This window comes from Schistocerca cancellata, chromosome 8 (genome assembly GCF_023864275.1).
Source record: "Schistocerca cancellata isolate TAMUIC-IGC-003103 chromosome 8, iqSchCanc2.1, whole genome shotgun sequence".
NCBI lineage: Eukaryota > Metazoa > Arthropoda > Insecta > Orthoptera > Acrididae > Schistocerca > Schistocerca cancellata.
In genome coordinates, this window is record NC_064633.1 from 321,957,570 (window position 1) to 321,980,152 (window position 22,583).

The following is a 22,583-nucleotide window of genomic DNA, read 5'->3' on the forward strand; positions in this document are numbered from 1 at the left end:
GCCACCACCAAACAGTGGCCAAGACCAAAGTGGACCACCCTGTGCCATAAAATGTAGCTCAACATAACATTCTTGATTTCAATGGCTGCTTCACAATCCATGCCATCTGGATCCTGCCTCCAACAGCTTTTCTGAACTGCAGAGATGGGAGTTATCCTTACAACACATTCTCTGCTCCTGAAACCATCCCAACCTCAACCTACAGTAAACAACTGTCCCAACATCCTCCACCCAACAGTTTCCACTACCTCTGCCTTATCACCTCCTCCCAGTTCATGTCCCCTCACTTTTATTGTACACCACTCTCTGCTGCCACATACACCAATATTTTTCTCTCCTCCTCACCTTTTCTCCAACCCTTCTCCCCCTTCCTCCTCCACAGCCTTCAGACACTCTGTATGGCATTTTGGTCTTGCCATCACCTAGTCCCTGTATGTTCTGCCAGGCACTGCTCAGTTCCCTCACCCATCTACTCTGCTATCCCTTTCCTTCCCCACTGCATTCTGGATTGCCACTTCTGTTCAGCACAGTTGCAGTCTGGTCAAAGTGGTCAGATATAATGGCCATGTGTGTGTGAGTGAGGTGTGCTCACTTGTGTGAATGTGCGTGTTTCTTTTCTGAAGAAGGCTTTGGCTGAAAGCTCACTCAGGCCTCTTTGTTGTGCCTCTCTGCAACTCAATATGTCATCAATACAGTGAGTAGCAATCTATATTTTTCATAACATCATCAATAAATATAAAGAGCCTTTTCTGACATTATTCGCTTCCATAATATTGTTACAATCAATCCTGGATTTTCCATTGTTTGATTATTTCATGTAAGATATATTTCATCAACATGGATCAATGATTTATGAGTGTCTGTTGTGAATGGTGAAACAGTACCCATTACAGAGAAAAGGTCATTAATGAGGATGGATAAATCTCAATCTCAATGTTAGGGATAATAGTACACAAGATTTGACGTTTGACTCGAGGAAAAATAAACAAAAATGATATGAAACAATACTTCAGCTTTCCATCTTCATGACAGCAACATGTAAAGTGCTTGCTCTCTTTCTTTCCCTTCCTCCCTCTCTCTCTCTCTCTTCATGACAGCAACATGTAAAGTGCTTGCTCTCTTTCTTTCCCTCCCTCCCTCTCTCTCTCTCTCTCTCTCTCTCTCTCTCTCTCTCTCTCTCTTTCTCTCGCTCTCTCCTGACACACACAACACACAGACACACATACACGAAGAGATACAGTCATTATTATTATCGCATTAGTCATCTTATTCTCTGATTCTACTGATGATGTTATTTATTTCTTATATGTTTCTTTCTGCTTTTCTTACATACTAGTCTGATTTACATTATACAAAAATGTAAATTTAATTCCTGTTCTATACTCTGTCTGACAACATTGCAAAAAATTGAATTTGAATACAGCTTTTCCAGGAAAGTTCTTAAGTTAGTTGAAACACTCTGTGTACATGAAAAAACAACCTACTCTGAAACAGATATGTTACATGCAGAAAGGCCATAAATAATATGAAACCAGGTAATAGAGCTTTCTCAGTTTTAATGTTTTATAACACAAAATTAAGAACATCAATATTTCCTGTTATACCTGATTCAATCATTGAAGTAGTTAGGCTAATTGTTTCTTTCTTTGTAAGACCCTTCAGATATATTGCCATTAGCATTGCACCTGAAATCAAAATGAAAGTAATGTCAAAGAACTTATAAGTTATCAAAAGTAAGTACAGAAATATTTAGAAACTCACTATCATAATAAGAACAAAATGGCATGCAATTTAAAATTAAAAAATGATACATTTTGTCATGTACTAGCTTCAATGCACAGGAATACACATCTTCCAGTGCTACAATAAGCAAACTGGAAGATGCTTCAGAAAACAAAACTTATAATATTTTCAGATATTGTAGAATTGTGATTGCATATTGAATACAAATACATACCAGCCAGGGAGAGACTAACTTAAATGCCACCCATAATTTCTTAGCAATTCATGAAATTCATTTGTTAACACAACTTGCCATATAAATATCACTCATGGTGATACATGGAAGACTATTACTTATCTTCTTATCATGGAGCCACTATTGAACATCATACTATGAAAATAAATATGTAGCGTCTGCATGCCCCATCTGAAGAAAACTATTTTATGGAAATAAAAAAATCTTATCAAAATTGACAGGCTGCAGTTTTCTGTATTTAGACCAAATGGAAAAAAAAGCCTATTTAATCAAAGTGGAGCACAATGCCTACATTTTGAGATAGGGTATGTTATTGGAATTGCTTTGCAAGCTAACAATGAAGCATAAATTGTTTACTGTACTAACATTACTTGTTGTTTTCTGCATACCGTAACCTGAAAAGTACAACACTGGATGTGAGGCAATAAAGTATTCCTCACTCTTGTAGCAATTATTATTGTTTTTTGTATTGTCCCCCTTTCAATCACACATGCTTGCCTTGCCTAATTGTAACTTTCTTTTGTGTATAACAGTATTATGAGAAGGAAAGTTGCTACTCACCATATAGTGGAGATGTTGAGTCGCAGATAGGCATAACAAAAAGATTTCCACAATTAAAGCTTTTGGCCATTGGCCTTTGTCAGCAATAGAAACACATACACATGAACACACACTCATACAAACGCAACTCACACACACAACTGCAGTTTCAGGCAACTGAAACCACACTGTGAGCAGCAGCACCAGTGCATGATGGGTGTGGTGACTGGGTGGGGGTAATGAGGAGGCCAGGGCTGGGCCGGGGAGGGACAGTATGGTGGGGGTGATGGACAGTGAAGTGCTGCAGGTTAGGTGGAGGACAGGGAAAACATGGATAGAGGGGGGGGGAGGGGTAGTAGTGGAAAAAGAGAAAAATAAAAGACTGGGTGTGGTGGTGGAATGATGGCTGTGTAGTGCTGGAATGGGAACAGGGAAGGGGCTGGATGGGTGAGGACAGTGACTAACGAAGGATGTGAAGGACGGAAAGTTACCACCTGTGCAATTCAGAAAAGCTGGTGTTGTTGGGAAGGATCCTTGCACTCTTGCACAGTGTGCTTTCAGCTGCCAGAGGCTGCAGTCATGTGCATGTGAGTTGTGTGTGTGTGTGTGTGTGTGTGTGTGTGTGTGTGTGTGTGTGTGTGTGTGTGTGTGTGTGTGTGTGTGTGCATGTGCGCACACACATGTGAGTTGTGTGTGTGTGTTTGTGAGACTGTCATCTATTTTCGACAAAGGCCTGGATGGCCAAAAGCTTATATTGTGACAGTCTTTTTAGGGAAATAATAAGTTGTTCGACTCTTCCTGGAAAGTGCTCTCTTGAAATTCAAGTAGTAAACCTCTCCATGCTGAACAATGTCTCTCTTGCAATGTCTGTCAACTGAGTTTGTTGGGGATCTATGTAACTCTCTCATGCTGACTAAATGATACTGTAGCAAACAACACTGCTCTTCATGATATCTTCTCTATTTCTTCTATAATTCCTATCTGATAGGGATCCCATACCAATGAACAATACTCAAGACTCATTCAAACTAATGCCTTGTTTCAGTTCTTCCAAGGATGAGTTACGTTTCCTTAAGATTGTTCCTATGAATCTCAGTCTGGCATCTGCTTTTCCTACTATTTGTTTTATTGGGTCATGCCACTTGAGGTTTCTCTGGATAATTACTGCTAGAAATTTTACTGCAGATACTGTTTCCAGCAATTTGTCACCAATAGTGTAATTGTCCAGTAGTGAATTTCTTTCCCTATGTATCTGCAATATGTTACATTTATTTACATTCAGGGTTAACTGCCACAGTCAGTGCAATTCATCAGGTCATTCTGCAAATTATGCTGTCTCCTGGCACTGATACAATCTTATGGACAATCACATCATCTGCAAGCAGTCTTAAAGAGCTTCCAATGCTTTCTACTAGATCATTTATATATGTTGTTAATAGTAACAGTCCTATCACACTTCCTGGGGGTACTCTGGAAATCACGTCTACATCTGTCAGTTTCATTCCATTAAGAGTGACTACTTGAGTTCTATCTGCAAGGAAATCTCAAATCCAGTCAGTCACAAATCTGGTCCAATACTTGATAAGTTCAGATTTTTTCACTAACTGGCAGTGTAGGATGGTGTCAATGCCTACCAGAAGTCAAGTAACATGGCATCAACCTGAGTGCCTTTGTCTGCAGTGCTATGGATCTCATACAGGAACAGAGTGGGCTGAGTTTTGCAAGCACTCTGTTTTCAGAATCCATTTTGGTTTTGATAGAGGAGATTTTTGTTCTTCAAAAATATCATAATTCTGGAGCATAAAACATTGTTCCATAATTCTGCAACAGATTGATGCCAATGATACAGTTCTATAATTATGTGCATCTGTCCTCCTCAAAAACAGGAATGATGTACATTATTTCCCAGTTGCTAGGCACCCTTTGTTGCTCCACTATTCTACGACAAATTGCTGATAGAAGATGAGCAAGTTCTTTTGCATAATTTTTGTAGATTCTTATGGGTTCTCATATGGCCCTGATGCCATTCCACAACTAAGTGATTGTAGATGCTTTTCTATTCTGTGATTGACTGTCTCAATATCTGCCATTTTGACATCCATACAGTGATAGACAGGAAAGATCAAGCTACGATCTTACATGGTGAAACAGTTTTGGAAGACCAAATTCAGTATTTCAGCCTTCTCTCTGTTAACATCAATTTCAGTGCCAATATGGTCACTGAGTGAATGAATAGAGCATTTAAAACTGCCTACTGTTTTACATAGGACCAAAATGTCTTAGGGTGTTATCTCAGATTGGTTGACAGAAATTTACTTTCAAAGACACTGAATGCTTCTCTCATTGCTCTCTTTAGACTCATTGTTGTTTCATTCAGGTTTTATTTGTCAATTAGGTTTTGACTTCTCTAGAATCTGTGATGAAGCTCTCTTTGTATACAGTACATAGCAGTTTTCTAATACAGCTGTTAAACCATGGTGAGTCTTTCCCATGACTTAAGACCTTGCCCAGAACATAATCGTCTAAGGCTCGTTGAATGATGCTTTAGAATTTTTTCCATTTGTGCTCCTCATCTTTGTTCTCATCACCAAATATTTGATGGTGACTACTCACATACTCTGCAGTTTGTATCTGTCACTCTTGCTAAGCAAAAATATCATTCTAGCCTTTCTTAATATTCCTTGTAAGACCCATACTCATAGATGTCATCACAGCCTTACGATCACTGATGCCTTTCTTTACCAGTACATTAACTGACTCAATGAGTTCATGTCTACTTGTTGTTAGGAGGTCTAAGACATTACCATCATCAGTTGGTTCTTTAACTATCTGCTTGAAGTAATTTTTGAACAAGATATTCAGAATAATGTCACGTGAACCCTCTCCCTGGCACCAGTTTTGATAATGTGACTACCAATCTATACCTGGCAATTCAAAGTAACCCTTCAGTACAACAACATGACCAGATAAATTATTAACAATATGTTACAAGATCTCTCTGAAGCACTCTACCACTACAGTGCCTGAGCCAGACAATCAATAAAATCATTTGATTACCATTTTTCACTGACCTTTGATGCTTAACTTCAACCAGATTAATTCATGTTCCAAATCCATGATAACCTCACTAGGGTTTATCAAATTCTTTACTGCAATAAATAGACCACCACGACTGGCAGCTAACCTGTCCTCACAATAAACATTCCAGGCTGGAATTAGGATTTCATTGATATTCACTTCCAGTTTCAAACAACTTCCTGTTCCTAATACTATCTGGGCATAATAACCTTCAATAAGCAATATGAATTCAGAGAATGTCCCTTGGAAGCTCCTACAGTTTACTAATATCATATTAATCTTTTCAATATCTGATCTGTGAGGATGAGCATTCTCTGAGAACATTGTGGCTGATGTAACTCCGATTTCTGCAGCTACCAAATCAGCCATCTGCTGAAACAAGCTGAGTATGACCTCAGAACCCAAGGCCAGGCATCATTCATGCTGACATGTGCTACTATTTGCAGCTGGCTGCACCCAGTGCACCCAATAGCCACTGGCGGGGCCTCCTCCATGAGACCCCACAGCAAATATACAGAATGCATCCTGACTTTTTTTCCCACCCTGCATGCTATTTATCTGAGAGGCTCTGTTACCTACCTAATGCTGGAGCTCCCAGTGACTAGGATACATGCCCTCTGCATCAGTCTGAACTGAGCAGGAAAATCAGCCTCTGACCCAACAGGAGAGGCATCCCATGCTCGTTCATAAGTATTATGGTCACTGGGTAGCACCTTGTAGCTGTTGTTAAGAGATTAAGAGCCAGCCATGCAGCCAGTTCCCTCTTCTGCCTTCCACCCAGTGACATCAAACCCACCACTGTCCATCACTCACTCTTGAATGATGATGGGACTGGTCAAAAGTTGCTTATTAGAAGATGCAGTGACAACCAGGTTGCCAGGTGATTCCAACAGTATAAATGGTGTTCCAGGCCTCGTCACTGGCGCCCTGGTGTTGCTGCAGTTTTGAGCAGAGGCCAGAAGCCTGTTGGCCATGGTCAATGCATCTCCCAGCTCTTTACAGACAGTAGCCAATACTCCCTGTGTCCATTCACAATAATCATGGTCCATAACCACAATGGACTGTGAAAAAACCGATATAAGTTCTCCAAAAATACAAACAAAGTAGTCATGAGTAACTTAGAAAGTACTAACACAACCCCACAAAAGAGAAAGTTACCTGACTTTTGCACTGCTGAGGTTGGAATGGAGGCAAATATAACACAGAGAATAAGCAAACACTAAAACATGTTCTGCAGAGTTCTCACTGTAGTCTAAAACAGCAAGACCTACAAGCTCTTAAAAGAAATTGAAAATGGGTGCATCAACACTTACTTTTTACAAGTACTCTGCTTATGCAAAAGCTACTGCCGGAAATAAATATTCAAACTCTAATGCACAATCTAATATATATGCTGTGAACTAAAATGAGATTTAAATTTAGTCATGGGATGTGGTGCTGGAAAATTATGTAACGAAGGTGCCTCACAGAAAGATATCCACTAAGATTTACACAAAAACAAAAACTTAGATTAATTTGGTAAATAATAGTCTACACAGTAAATTACACAGGTATAGTTCACTCTGCTACCACTACTGGTGTCCGCTTGGAATCTGCTGCTGCAAGTCTAATAGTAACCAGAAGTTTAGAAAGACTACAGTCTTCTGATAGGGACTATTCAGGGGAGGGAAACGTCTGAACTGGTACAGAATTACTCAAATATTGACCACCAGGTAAGTATCATATTTAAGCCAAATGCAGGGCTCAGATATGTCATTTATGAATTAGCTCTCTGGGGAAAGATCCAGGTAAAGAAGTTCTTGTAATGTTTGCCAAAGGTTTTGGACTGTATCCTGAACATGTAAATGAGGATAACATCAGGAAGATAACTGAGAATGCTCCTCTCATTAATGTGCAAATTGTATCAGTCTCTGATTGATAAACATAAAATGTTTCAATATAATAAAAGTAAAAATTTGTTTACTTCAGTGTGTAGTACAGCAAAATTGCCAAGAAATTGTAGTTCAGATAAATACAGCTGTAGACAAATATTTGTAGAAAAAATTTGAGAAGTATGTGGACCATGCACTTGATTTAAGAACTATAGTAGTATCAAACTCTCACAACTTTGACAATGTCATATTTACGTAACATGAAATAGTAGCATATAATCATCATAATCAGTATTTCACTTTTCACTGCAACTGTGAACAGAAATGCTAACCATGGCAATGTAAGTGTGTAACTAGGGGAAATGCAGTTTCTGCCATTTGTTTCCACCCACATTTGGAAAGTTTGTTTTTCTTTGTTTTCCTTACTTTTTTTCATGTTACTTAAGCCTCGGAAAGTTTGCTGAAAACTTTGATAAGTCATATAAATAAAAGTGCCAACCTTTATACTATTTTTTTTTTGGGGGGGGGGGGGTCCTCATGACCCCTATGGTGTCATCCTTGGATCTGTGCCTCCAAAGAGAGACAGTAGATGAGAAATTTAACTACAGTAGAAGCAGAGAGAAGGGATAACTGACATATGGGACCAAAGTATTTTGTGTTAGAAAGAGAGTGTTATGGACTTTTGTAACCTTCTCATCTTATTTGTTGTCAAAGTTTGACAAAATATCCAGCAAGCAAAATTGAAGAATATTGCTCAGTCATACAAATACGTGTATATAAAAATTTATGGGGATGTGAAATGAAACGATCATGTAGGCTCAGTTGTAGGTAAGGCAGGTGGCAGTCTTTGCTTTGTTGGTAGAATAACAGGGCAATACAATCTGTCCATAAAGGAGAGTGCTAAGAAAAAAACTCATGTGACCCATCTTAGAGTAGTGCTGAAGTGCAGATAGCACTAACAGGGGATATTGAGTGTATACAAAGAAGGCCAGTACTAATGGTCATAAGATTGTTAGAGCCATGGAAGAGCATCACACAGATACTGAAAGCACTGAACTGGCAAATGCTTGAAGACAGATGCAAACTATCATGTGAATACCAACTATAAATGATTAATCTAGAAATATACTACAATCCCCTCCATATCACTACTGTGATGACCATGAAGACAAGATTAGACTAACTACAGTGTGCACAGAAGCATTTAGGCAATCATTATTCCTATGTTCCATATGTGAACGGAATGAGAAAAAGTACTAATAAGTGGAACATTGGGAAGTACCCTCTTCCATGCATTTCACAGTGGTTTGCAAAGTATGGGTATAGTGTAGATGAAATAAACTCGTCACTTATGATCAAAAAAGCAGTGGAAATATGTCTTTTTCAGAACTGAAGCTGATCAAAAACAAACTTTGCACCTCTATATAGGAAGACAGGTTTAACATTAGATTTTTCTCAGCTGTGGAAGTGATATTTTAAGACAACTGTGCTGTTGTTGTTGTTGTGGTCTTCAGTCCAGAAACAGGTTTGATGCAGCTCTCCATGCTACTCTGTCCTGTGCAAGTTTTTTCATCTCCAAGTAACTACTGCAACCTACATCCTTCTGAATCTGCTTAGTGTATTCATCTCTTGGACTCCCTCTATGATTTTGACCCTCCACACTTCCCTCCAGTGCTAAATTAGAGAACCCTTGATGCCTCAGGACATGTTCTACCAACCAATCCCGTCTTCTAGTCAAGTTGTGCCATAAATTCCCCTTCTCCCCAGTTCTATACAGTAACTCCTCATTAGTTATGTGATCTACCATCTAATCTTCAGCATTCTTCTGTAGCATCACATTTTAAAAGCTTCTATTCTCTTCTTGTCTAAACTATTTATCATCCATGTTTCACTTCCATACATGGCTATGCTCCATACAAATACTTTCAGAAAAGACTTCCTGACACTTACTTCTATACTCAATGTTAACAAGTTTCTCTTCTTCAGAAATGCTTTCTTTGCCGTAGCCAGTCTACATTTTGTATCCTCTTTACCTTGACCATCATCATTATTTTGCTCCCCAAATAGCAAAACTCATCTACTACTTTAAGTGTCTCATTTCCTAACCTAATTCCCTCAGCATCACCTGATTTAATTCAACTACTTCCCATTATCCTCATTTTGCTTTTGTTGGTATTCATCTTATATCCTCCTTTCAAGACACTGTCCATTCCATTCAACTGTTCTTCCAGGTCCTTTGATGTCTCTGACAGAATTACAATGCCATCAAGAAATTTCAAAGTTTTTATTTCTTTTCCATGGATTTTAATTCCTACTTCAAATTTTTCTTTTGTTTCCTTTACTGCTTGCTCAACATACAGACTGAATAACATTGGAGATAGGTTGCAACCCTGTCTCACTTGTTTCTCAACAAATGCTTCCCTTTCATGCCCTTCACTCTTATATCTGCCATCTGGTTTCTGTATAAATTATAAATAGCCTTTTACTCCTTTTATTTTACCCCTGCCACCTTCAGAATTTGGAAGTGGGTCTTCCAGTTAACATTGTCAAAAGTTTTCTCTAAATCTACAAATGCTAGGAACATAGGTTTGCCTTTCATTAATCAATCTTCTGAGATAAGTCATAAGGTCAGTATTGTCTTGCATGTTCCAACATTTCTACGGAATCCAAACTGATCTTCCCCAAGTTTGGCTTCCACCAGTTTTTTTTTCTATAAAGCTATTGTGTTACTGTTTTGCAGTCATGACTTATTAAGCTATAGTTCGATAATTTTCACACCTGTCAGCACCTGCTTTCTTTGGAATTAGAATTATTATATTCTTCTTAATGTCAGTGTGTATTTTGCCTGTCTCATACATCTTGCTCACCAGATGGCAGAGTTCTGTCATGATTGGCTCTCCCACGGCTATCAGTAGTTCTAATGGAATGTTGTCTACTCCCGGGGCCTTGTTTCGACTTACGTCTTTCACTGCTCTCTCAAATTCTTCACACAGTAACATATCTCACATTTCATCTTCATGTACATCGTCTTACATTTCCATAATATTGCCCTGAACTACATCGTCCTTATATAGACCCTCTATGTGCTCCTTCCACCTTTCTGCTTTCCCTTATTTACGTAGAACTGGTTTTACATCTGAGCTCTTGATATTCATACTGGTGGTTCTCTTTTCTGCAAATGTCTCTTTAATTTTCCTGTAGGAAGTATCTAACTTACCCCTAGTGACATATGCCTCTACATTCTTGCATTTGTCCTCTAGCCCTCCCTACTTAGCCATTTTGCACTTCCTGTCAATCTCATTTTCAAGACATTTGTATTCCTTTTCGCCTACTTCGCTTACTGTATTTTTATGTTTTCTCCTTTCATCAATTAAATTTAATGTCTCTTCTGTTACCCAAGGATTTCTACTAGCCCTCATTTTTTTCCCTGCTTGATTCTCTCTTGCATTCACTATTCATCTCTCAAAGCTATCCATTCTTCTTTTACAGTATTTCTTTCCCCTGTTCATGTCAGTTGTTCTCTAACGCTCTTGCTGAAACTCTGTACAATGTCTGTTTCTTTCAGTTTATCCAGGTCCCATTTCCTTAAATTCCTACTTTTTGCAGTTCCTTCAGTCTTAATCTACAGTTCATAACCAATAAATTCTTGTCAGAATCAACATCTGCCCCTGGAAATGTCTTACAGTTTAAAACCTGGTTCCTAAATCTCTGTTGTACCATTATATAATCTATCTGGAACCTTCAAGTATCCCAGGTCTCTTCCACATACATAACTTTCTTTCATGATTCTTCAGTCAAGTGTTAGCTACAATTAGGTCATGCTCTGTACAAAATTCTACCAGGCAGTTTCCTCTTTCATTCCTTATCCCCAGTCCATATTCACCTACTATTTTCCCTTCTCTATTGCTGAGTCACAGAGAAGCACAACAAAAAGATTTTTACACTTTCTCATAATATTGTTACATTCCATCCTGGATTTTCAATTGTTTGATTTATAGATTTTGTAATGAATTTAGAACAAGGATATATTTAATGTGTAGTTTTATAAGTATGGGGAAGGGACGGCTTTGGCAGTTCTTCCATGGGGGAAAGATCAGATCACTATGCCTCTGATCTTGGCTTCAATATATTTCACATATGTACCTTTAAAAGTGCTCGTATTTGATGCTGTTTTGTAGTAACTAATTCTTTAACATACGACTGAAACACCCATTCAACAACAATTTTGTAGACAACTTTTGCATAATCTATTCCATAGCTTAATGACCAAAATGTGCATAAATTACCGTCTCTGACTGAGTAGTGAATGTTTGTTTCCTTCTATTTTCAAATACATTTAATTTTTATTTATATTATGTTTAATTTATATAACTTACTGAATTACTGAATTTCATATTCCCTTCACTCTCATCTCTTCACAGCTGCTTCTGCTCACGCAGAAGTTTGCTTTTTCATACAACTTGTGAAAGAACACATGGAAGAAAGTCCACAGAAATTTATCAAGGGGGATGGCAAGACTAAAATTGCCATTTTCTATATAAATGAGTTGGTCAGTTTAGAGACATGTCATGCAAGGATAACTAAATTTTATAGTTGTCACCAATACTCCACTTTACAGTGGGGAGGGGGTGGGGGGTTGGGCACAGGTTGCTTCACCCATCCCCTCACACCCTGTTTGTAGACATCTCAGTTTCTTCTCATTTAATGACTTCTATTAATTTAGAATATCTTTATTGTTGCCCCTATTGTTGATACAAAACTTTAAATATTTGGTATGTAGTTTCTCAGTTCGTCAGAGTTTATTTCTGATATATCTGTGTTACGTGTAATTTTTAAAAACAAAATACCATCAGTCTCTCTGCTGTTTAGTGAAGTGAAACCGTCCAATCCTTCCTTCCAGACTAGAACTGAGAAGTGGAAGTCCATATGCCATTCTACTAGTGCAGACACTGCGGTGTCAGCACTGATGGTACCATACTATACGATCCACAAATCAGCATTCTCCAATCGAAACAAACAAAGTTTACCTGTAGTTGGCATGGAAGGCTGCTCATATTTTCTGCTCATGGTAACAATCTGTGATAAGCCTATCAGAAATCCTGACAGCCTTCCAAGACACTGCAACCTTTCACAAGCTTCCCTCTATACTTGACCAAACAAACCACTTATATGTAAACTATAAGTCGTAATCAACTCTAAATCCTCCTCCTATCATGGTGCCACCTGTCTAGCATAGCCACTCTACACAGGTGTGCAAAAGTGGGACATGACCTGCTAATGACTGGTTTCAATCATACCTAGCAGATAGGACACAATGAGCAGAGATAACACATACTTCAAATAGATCTAAATATTTAGTAAAACACTTATCAGAACCAAAATACATTAATATAGGGGTTCCACAATGTAGCATATCAGGACCAATAATATTCCTGACATACATAAGTGACTTTCCCAGTAGTGTTACTCATGGTGAAAAAATTCTCTTCGCTGATGACAGCAATATTATACTCAGTGAGAAAACAAGAGAACTCCTTGCAGAGAAAGCAAATGAATCTCTCAAGGAAGTTTACGATTGGTCAATAAGCAATAAAGTGACACTGAACAGAAAGAAAACTAATGCCAAGAATTTCAGTTCAAAGAGAGAAAATGACAACGTTAAATTAAATGTAGATTGTACCTCTATAGTCTGTGTAACAAATACAAAATTTCTAGGAATGAATACTGACTATCAGTTGAAGTGGTGTGAACATATAAAGGTACTTGCAAACAGAATGTCATCAGCATGTTATGCCCTTAGAATCCTATAATCAGTGTATAACATGCAGTGTCTTTTAGTTACGTACTATTCATATATACTCTCAGTTCTTAGCTATGGCATTCTTTTTGGGGAACAAATGCACAAATATGAACACAATTTTCAAACTTCTGAATAGATCCATAAGAATAATAACTAACTGTAAGGATCTGTTCAAAACACTGGGGAATTTAACCATTCTGTGTGAATACATTAACCAGTCAGTTGTACACATAAAAAATAACATTGGTAATTTCTGCACAAACAACTCTGTCCATGACCATGGAACAAGAGGTAGACTCAACTTACATTTACCAAGAAAAAAATAAACATAAAACTAAAACAGCATTTTCTGCCAAGGAATAAAATGGTACAATAAATTACCAAAAGAGATTAAAGAAGTTGCAAAAATACACTTATTTAAAAAGACAGCTAAAAAGTACCTGTTATGCAATACATTTCATACACTGAATGGTTACTTAGATAAAACAAAGTAGGAATTTGGTAAAAAAATGTTATAGAAATAAATAATAATAATGATTGTAAAACAACCAACTTTCCACATGACAGCTTCAGACTAAGTTTTTTCCTTTCTTTTTTCCTTTTCTAGAAAAACCCACCCCCAAGATATGCATAGCACAAGACGAACACCTCTTCCTCTTTCTGAGCTCAATATCTCACTCATTATACAGGGATGCTGAATCAGTTATTCAGGATAGCAAATGGAAGTTGCAGTACAGAAAATGGCCCAGAGATCACCAGTGTGTGCATGTGTGTTTGTGTGTGTAGTGAGTGAATTGTTAGGAAACAATGTGTATAGTGTGTGTGCAATGACTGATAGTGAGATATGAGTGAACAGTGTGGCATTACATTATTTAATAAGTTATTTGTAAAAACGTATTGCGTATCAGCACTAAATCTAATGATTGTCTCTAACTAGAAGTCTATAAATGTATGTGTATATGAGTTAGCTTATTTTAAATTGGTTTGAACTTGTAAATACTTTGACATGTCCCATATCTTTGTAAAAGGAAATCTACAGATGAAAGAAGTTACTACTACTACTATTACTACTACTACTACGAACAGTTTGGTTACTAAAATAAGTCCAGGATAGTACATTTGTACAGAACGTGCTGCAATCGTATGGTGCAAGGGACTGCTGGAGACCCCTGGCATGCTATGTTTCCACATTCCTTCAGATTTCCCTGCTTCATGTACACCAGTGTGCACACTGGGCGGCAGTAAGCAATTTCCTTTACCACACGGCTGGGCAGCTGCCAGTGGGCCAACAAGCTGCTGTTCCATTGAATTGTCCAGAACTGATAGTGCATGTGTGGGACATCAGATACACATTCCTTATGGAAGTAGGTATGTGAATGCCTGGACAGTAGCTTGCCTACCATCCTTCATATTGGAGTGCTGTGGGATCAGTCTGCACTCCATCACATGTCACACTCACACCATAAGTTAGCTGTGCTCCACAGCTACCATCATGACACTGTTCTTAATGCAGTTGGAAGACACTGTTATTGTTATTGTTTTAGGCCACTGTGATGATTTCCGATTAAACCACTCCACCCACAGGCCACAAGTGGCGCATCGGGACCATCCAACCGCCATGTCATCCTCAGAGGAAGATGCAGATAGGGGGGACGTGGGGTCAGCACACCGCCCTCCCGGTCGTTATGATGGTATTTTTGACCGAAACCGCTACTATTCAGTTGAGTAGCTTCTCAATTGGCATCACGAGGCTGACTGCACCCCAAAAAATGATGGCAACAGTGCATGGCGGCCTGGATGGTCACCCATCCAAGCGTAAGGCTGTGTGTAGCGTAAGGGAGTATTGAAGCATTTCACCGTACAGTTAAATATTGAAGGCACTGAAGGTATTAATTACAGTCAGTCGTCTGGTAATCTCTTAGCTCCTTACTTATCCGAATCCGAGAAATACATTTCGGCTCTGGAAGTGTCACTTGTTACCTTGATAACGAGCCTATCAACAACAGAATCCACGAAGCCGATTAGGCGCAGCATTTTCTCTTCTTCTTTTATGACGAGCCGTTCTATATACCGCCAGCGTTCGGCAGTGACGTGTGAAAAAGCTGCGTACGTTAGTTCCAGTATGTCTGGCGGCTTCGTTACTTCCCGAGCCAAATCCCGCAGCTTGGCTCCAGATCAGTTCTGTTGGGTGCATATTGTAATGGTACAGTAGAAAATGTAAAAATGCGGCATTTGTATTATGTGCTCGATGCTGTGAAAATGATTGTTTTTCATGTTTCTGCGATACATATCTACCTCTGTGGTATAAAACAATGGACATAGTTCAAATAAAGAGGATTTGGTTTTTCATTTTTGCCTTAAAAACTTAATTATGTGTCCTTAATTTAAACAACTTTTATGAACAGTGTTTCATAAAACATTGATAATTAAGAATCTGTATTTGAAATGGAAACTGGTGAAACTTGAACTTCGCGTCCAACACGTAATTAGAAACAAGACGTGCAATATTCATAAAAATTGATGATGAGTTTTATAATTACGAGATGTAGGTATTTCAAATTGAACGAGAAAAAATATAGCATTGGGGAGATTAGAAACACCGCACTAAAACCATAGTTGTATTCCAATTGGCTACCGGCTGCGCTACGCGATCCTAGGAGGTTTATTTATCAACTGCAGTAATATACAACACTGGGAAAACTTCAAAGCCGATGTTTTCTGTAAATTTATGAAAAACAAAGAAACTATTTCTCAGCACTTTTTAACCATGTTCTACACGCGTGTTTCACTCAGAGCAGGAAGCAGCCTCAACCATTTTCATACTGCGTATTAATAGCGCGACAATCAGAGAACAACGCTGCAGAGGCTGTGACTGAACACGATTTTTTAAATAAAAACTACGTAACTAAAGAGTGATTAAGAAAAATGGTGATGGCTGTTAATACATCAGAATAGCTTAAAGTTTCATTTAATGTAACTTAGTGATAAGATACCTAATACATAAGTCGGACCTACTTCCAAGAGCGTAACAACCCAGCGTATGTGTGTTACGGATTCTGACCAATCATCGCATTCATTCTTATAATGAACGGATTATAGAGTCCTGCAACCACAACTGAAATTCTGATTTACCTTACGTTTATTTTGTTAATGTCAAAAGGAATTGCTCCAAATGAAAAAGTGTATGTTTGCACAAAAAGTACACTTCCTATGTATTATTACAATCTGTTTATTGGCTAACAATACGAGCATTTGAATACCAAGCCATTCTGAGAAAAACACGCATCAGTAGCACTTTCCATTTCCACAATATTTGCGGTGCAGGCGTTATGTGATTCACCCACTATAGAGGGGCTATACAGGAAAGGTTTCGTATATCTACTAGTAAATCTACACTTCCTTAAAAGTTCGTGCCGGCGCTGAGAACTGTGTTTCTCATTAAGGTGCGGTCAAATTCAAACTCCGTAGGTTATTTTAACATACTGATCCTTTATTGTGAATGTGACATAAGACATTCCTTTAAACCAACGAGGTCACATAAAATAATTTTACCCCAAATTAACCACAATTTATGTGATATCCCATTTGTTAGAAAACTCTCTCGTTGAGCGGTCACACAAAATTATATTGACATTTGTGTGCTGCGCGTGCCCGATTCGTAATACGAGCGTCACTCCAAAAGAAATGCATGCTATTTTTCTAAAAATACAGTTGTCATTCTGCATGTGTGAAAGTTTTATAGTGTGTAGATACATCCTTCCCGCTTGTTTTCAAACTTAGTTCAACCTTTTCCCATAAGTGACGCCATCACAGCATGTCTTCAAGATGGCTGCTACACTTGACGTTCGTCAGAAGCAACGTGCTGTCATAGAATTCCTGTGCTGTGAAAACGAGACAGTGGGAAACATTTATTTATTTATTTATTCTTTGCCCATGGACTCCAGCTGAAAATCCAGCTGAGAGTATTGGGTGTGTCATACAATAGGCTATTAACATCAAACTTGATTTCATTATACACTCCTGGAAATTGAAATAAGAACACCGTGAATTCATTGTCCCAGGAAGGGGAAACTTTATTGACACATTCCTGGGGTCAGATACATCACATGATCACACTGACAGAACCACAGGCACATAGACACAGGCAACAGAGCATGCACAATGTCGGCACTAGTACAGTGTATATCCACCTTTCGCAGCAATGCAGGCTGCTATTCTCCCATGGAGACGATCGTAGAGATGCTGGATGTAGTCCTGTGGAACGGCTTGCCATGCCATTTCCACCTGGCGCCTCAGTTGGACCAGCGTTCGTGCTGGACGTGCAGACCGCGTGAGACGACGCTTCATCCAGTCCCAAACATGCTCAATGGGGGACAGATCCGGAGATCTTGCTGGCCAGGGTAGTTGACTTACACCTTCTAGAGCACGTTGGGTGGCACGGGATACATGCGGACGTGCATTGTCCTGTTGGAACAGCAAGTTCCCTTGCCGGTATAGGAATGGTAGAACGATGGGTTCGATGACGGTTTGGATGTACCGTGCACTATTCAGTGTCCCCTCGATGATCACCAGTGGTGTACGGCCAGTGTAGGAGATCGCTCCCCACACCATGATGCCGGGTGTTGGCCCTGTGTGCCTCGGTCATATGCAGTCCTGATTGTGGCGCTCACCTGCACGGCGCCAAACACGCATACGACCATCATTGGCACCAAGGCAGAAGCGACTCTCATCGCTGAAGACGACACGTCTCCATTCGTCCCTCCATCCACGCCTGTCGCGACACCACTGGAGGCGGGCTGCACAATGTTGGGGCGTGAGCAGAAGACGGCCTAACGGTGTGCGGGCCCGTAGCCCAGCTTCATGGAGACGGTTGCGAATGGTCCTCGCCGATACCCCAGGAGCAACAGTGTCCCTAATTTGCTGGGAAGTGGCGGTGCGGTCCCCTACGGCACTGCGTAGGATCCTACGGTCTTGGCGTGCATCTGTGCGTTGCTGCGGTCCGGTCCCAGGTCGACGGGCACGTGCACCTTCCGCCGACCACTGGCGACAACATCGATGTACTGTGGAGACCTCACGCCCCACGTGTTGAGCAATTCGGCGGTACGTCCACCCGGCCTCCCACATGCCCACTATACGCCCTCGCTCAAAGTCCGTCAACTGCTCATACGGTTCACGTCCACGCTGTCACGGCATGCTACCAGTGTTAAAGACTGTGATGGAGCTCCGTATGCCACGGCAAACTGGCTGACACTGACGGCGGCGGTGCACAAATGCTGCGCAGCTAGCGCCATTCGACGGCCAACACCGCGGTTCCTGGTGTGTCCGCTGTGCCGTGCGTGTGATCATTGCTTGTACAGCCCTCTCGCAGTGTCCGGAGCAAGTATGGTGGGTCTGACACACCGGTGTCAATGTGTTCTTTTTTCTATTTCCGGGAGTGTATATAAATGAAACAAATGATTAAACAGAAATAGTCCATAATCATACAAAGGTATTACATGTTTCACATTATATGTACACACAAATCCAAACAACATACATGATAATTTTTAAATGTACATTTCAGTAATGGTATAACATATTAAATACCATCTTAGTATTCTCTCAAACTGTATATACATTTCTCTGTGAGATATAGTTTCAAATGATTTTTAAAACATTTTAGGTCTGTTTCTTTTTTAATGATTTTGGGGAGTTTATTAAAAAACCTTTTGCCTGCTTCTTCTGGGGCAGTCATAGACAGTTTTAGATTTCTGTTTATCATGTAGTAATTTTCATTTCCTCTTGTACCGTGTTTGTGTACATCTTTATTTAGGAGGAGTTTATCTCTTGACCTTACTGCCATTATGCTTTGGTATATGTACAGTGAATATACTGTCATAATATTATAGTGTACAAAAGCTTGCTTACAGGTCTGTCTTGGTGGTATTTTTGCAATGCATCTCACTGCCCTTTTCTGAATTGTGAATATACTTTTTAGGTAGCCAGCTTGTGCACTTCCCCATATATGAACTGAATAAGACAAATGTGGGAAGACAAGTCCATAATACATTGATCTGAGGACTTTATCATCCACAGTCTTAGCTGTTTTATGCATGATGAAGATCTGTTTGTTTATCTTTTTACACAGTGCATCTATGTGCTCCCCCCATCCCAAATGTTTGTCTATTATAGTTCCTAGAAAATTTGTGCTGGCTACTTCTTTAATAGTCTTTCCATTTATATTAACATTTATTGTTTTGGACTGATTCATAAACAGGTTGTTTTGTGTTAAATATTTATTTGCATTTTGATAGTCAGGAGTGCTTCCTTCTCAAGCTTCTCCTTTGTGTCAGCTGTGCAAATGATTATTGTGTCATCAGCATACAATATAAGTTTCTGATTTATATAGATAGGGAAGTCATTTACGTAGAGTATAAATAGTATTGGCCCAAGCACAGACCCTTGCGGCACACCGTGTTTAACTGTTTGTAATTCTGATCTGCAGTTTGTTATATTTCCCCCACTAGTAGGTCTGATTTCTGTGCATTTTTTCCTATTTTTAATGTATGATTTAAGTACACACCTGGAAATGGAAAAAAGAACACATTGACACCAGTGTGTCAGACCCACCATACTTGCTCCGGACACTGCGAGGGGGCTGTACAAGCAATGATCACACGCACGGCACAGCGGACACACCAGGAACCGCGGTGTTGGCCGTCGAATGGCGCTAGCTGCGCAGCATTTGTGCACCGCCGCCGTCAGTGTCAGCCAGTTTGCCGTGGCATACGGAGCTCCATCGCAGTCTTTAACACTGGTAGCATGCCGCGACAGCGTGGACGTGAACCGTATGTGCAGTTGACGGACTTTGAGCGAGGGCGTATAGTGGGCATGCGGGAGGCCGGGTGGACGTACCGCCGAATTGCTCAACACGTGGGGCGTGAGGTTTCCACAGTACATCGATGTTGTCGCCAGTGGTCGGCAGAAGGTGCACGTGCCCATCGACCTGGGACCGGACCGCAGCGACGCACGGATGCACGCCAAGACCGTAGGATCCTACGCAGTGCCGTAGGGGACCGCACCGCCACTTCCCAGCAAATTAGGGGCACTGTTGCTCCTGGGGTATCGGCGAGGACCATTTGCAACCGTCTCCATGAAGCTGGGCTACAGTCCCGCACACCGTTAGGCCATCTTCCGCTCACGCCCCAACATCGTGCAGCCCGCCTCCAGTGGTGTCGCGACAGGCGTGAATGGAGGGACGAATGGAGACGTGTCGTCTTCAGCGATAAGAGTCGCTTCTGCCTTGGTGCCAATAATGGTCGTATGCGTGTTTGGCGCCGTGCAGGTGAGCGCCACAATCAGGACTGCATACGACCGAGGCACACAGGGCCAACACCCGGCATCATGGTGTGGGGAGCGATCTCCTACACTGGCCGTACACCACTGGTGATCGTCGAGGGGACACTGAATAGTGCACGGTACATCCAAACCGTCATCGAACCCATCGTTCTACCATTCCTAGACCGGCAAGGGAACTTGCTGTTCCAACAGGACAATGCACGTCCGCATGTATCCCGTGCCACCCAACGTGCTCTAGAAGGTGTAAGTCAACTACCCTGGCCAGCAAGATCTCCGGATCTGTCCCCCATTGAGCATGTTTGGGACTGGATGAAGCGTCGTCTCACGCGGTCTGCACGTCCAGCACGAACGCTGGTCCAACTGAGGCGCCAGGTGGAAATGGCATGGCAAGCCGTTCCACAGGACTACATCCAGCATCTCTACGATCGTCTCCATGGGAGAATAGCAGCCTGCATTGCTGCGAAAGGTGGATATACACTGTACTAGTGCCGACATTGTGCATGCTCTGTTGCCTGTGTCTATGTGCCTGTGGTTCTGTCAGTGTGATCATGTGATGTATCTGACCCCAGGAATGTGTCAATAAAGTTTCCCCTTCCTGGGACAATGAATTCACGGTGTTCTTATTTCAATTTCCAGGAGTGTATGTCATAGCATTTTCCTCTAATTCCATACTGATATAATTTCATCATTAATTTTGAGTGGTTCACACAATCAAATGCCTTAGATGTCATAGCATTTTCCTCTAATTCCATACTGATATAATTTCATCATTAATTTTGAGTGGTTCACACAATCAAATGCCTTAGATAGGTCCATAAAAATCCCACAAGTCTTTTGTTGCCTGTCAAGTAAATGAAGAATGTGCTCAATTATATCTGTTGATGCTGTTTTTGTTGACTTCCCTTCTCTGAAACCATGTTGTGATGAATGAAGCATACTGTACTTTGTTATAAAACTTACAATTCTATTCTTTATTATCATTTCATTGATTTTAGCAAATGTTGAGATCAATGATATTGGCCTGTAATTTCCTAATTCATCCCTGTTCCCTTTCTTAAATATTGGCTTCACTTTACTTACTTTCAGTGAATCTGGAAATATACCTTCTTCTATCACAGCATTCAGCATGTGTGTCAATGGTTTGAATATACATTCTCTGCATTCCTTTATGAGATGTGATGTGACACCATCCAAGCCAGATGAATGCTTAATTTTAAGTTGTTTTATTAGGTTTGACACTTCTGCATCCGTTGTAGGTATGAAAAGCATAGTATGATTTGTATGTGGGGGGTTTAACAATTAACTTACTGCAATTGTTTTATTTTGACTTATTAATTCGGCTGCTACAGTAATATAATATCTGTTAAAAGTATTGGCTACTTCTAGAGGGTTGAAAAAGATTTATGGAAATGCTTCTGTCCATCGCAGTACAGTTAGTCGGTGGGCAAGCAGGTTACGTGATGAAAGCGGGCACTGGAATATTGAGGATTGTCCAAGCAGCGGCAGGCCTCGTACTGCACACACTCCAGACAATGTGCAGAGAGTTAACAAGTTGGTGACTGCTGACAGACGCATCACAGTGAACGAACTGTCACGCTACCTTGGAATAGAGGAAGGAGGTGTTTGCAGAACACTGAAAGTGTTGGCACTAAAAAGGTTTGTGCCAGGTTGGTTCCCAGGATGTTGACAGTGGCTCACAAAGAAACAAGAAAAACAGTATGCAGCGAACTTTTGGAACAGTACGAGAATGGTGGAGATGAATTTCTTGGAAGAATTGTGACAGGTGATGAAACATGGCTCCATCATTTTTCACTAGAGACGAAAAGGCAATCAATGGAGTGGCATCATGCAAATTCACCCAGGAAAAAAAAAAATACAAAACGACACCTTCTGATGGAAAAGTTATGGCTATGGTGTTTTTCGATTCCGAAGGACTCTTGCTTGTGGACATGATTCCAAGTGGAACCGCCATAAATTC

At 40.3% G+C, this 22,583-nt stretch overlaps 1 protein-coding gene across 2 annotated transcripts in view; it reads right to left on the reverse strand.

The window, feature by feature from the left end:
• LOC126095021 (thymidine phosphorylase-like) overlaps positions 1-22,583 on the reverse strand; it is a 190,002-nt gene that overhangs the window by 89,403 nt on the left and 78,016 nt on the right. For both annotated transcript variants that reach the window (XM_049909681.1, XM_049909680.1), the window contains exon 3: positions 1,605-1,685. In XM_049909681.1, coding sequence (XP_049765638.1) covers positions 1,605-1,685 — 81 coding nt within the window. The remainder of the gene's footprint in view (positions 1-1,604; positions 1,686-22,583) is intronic.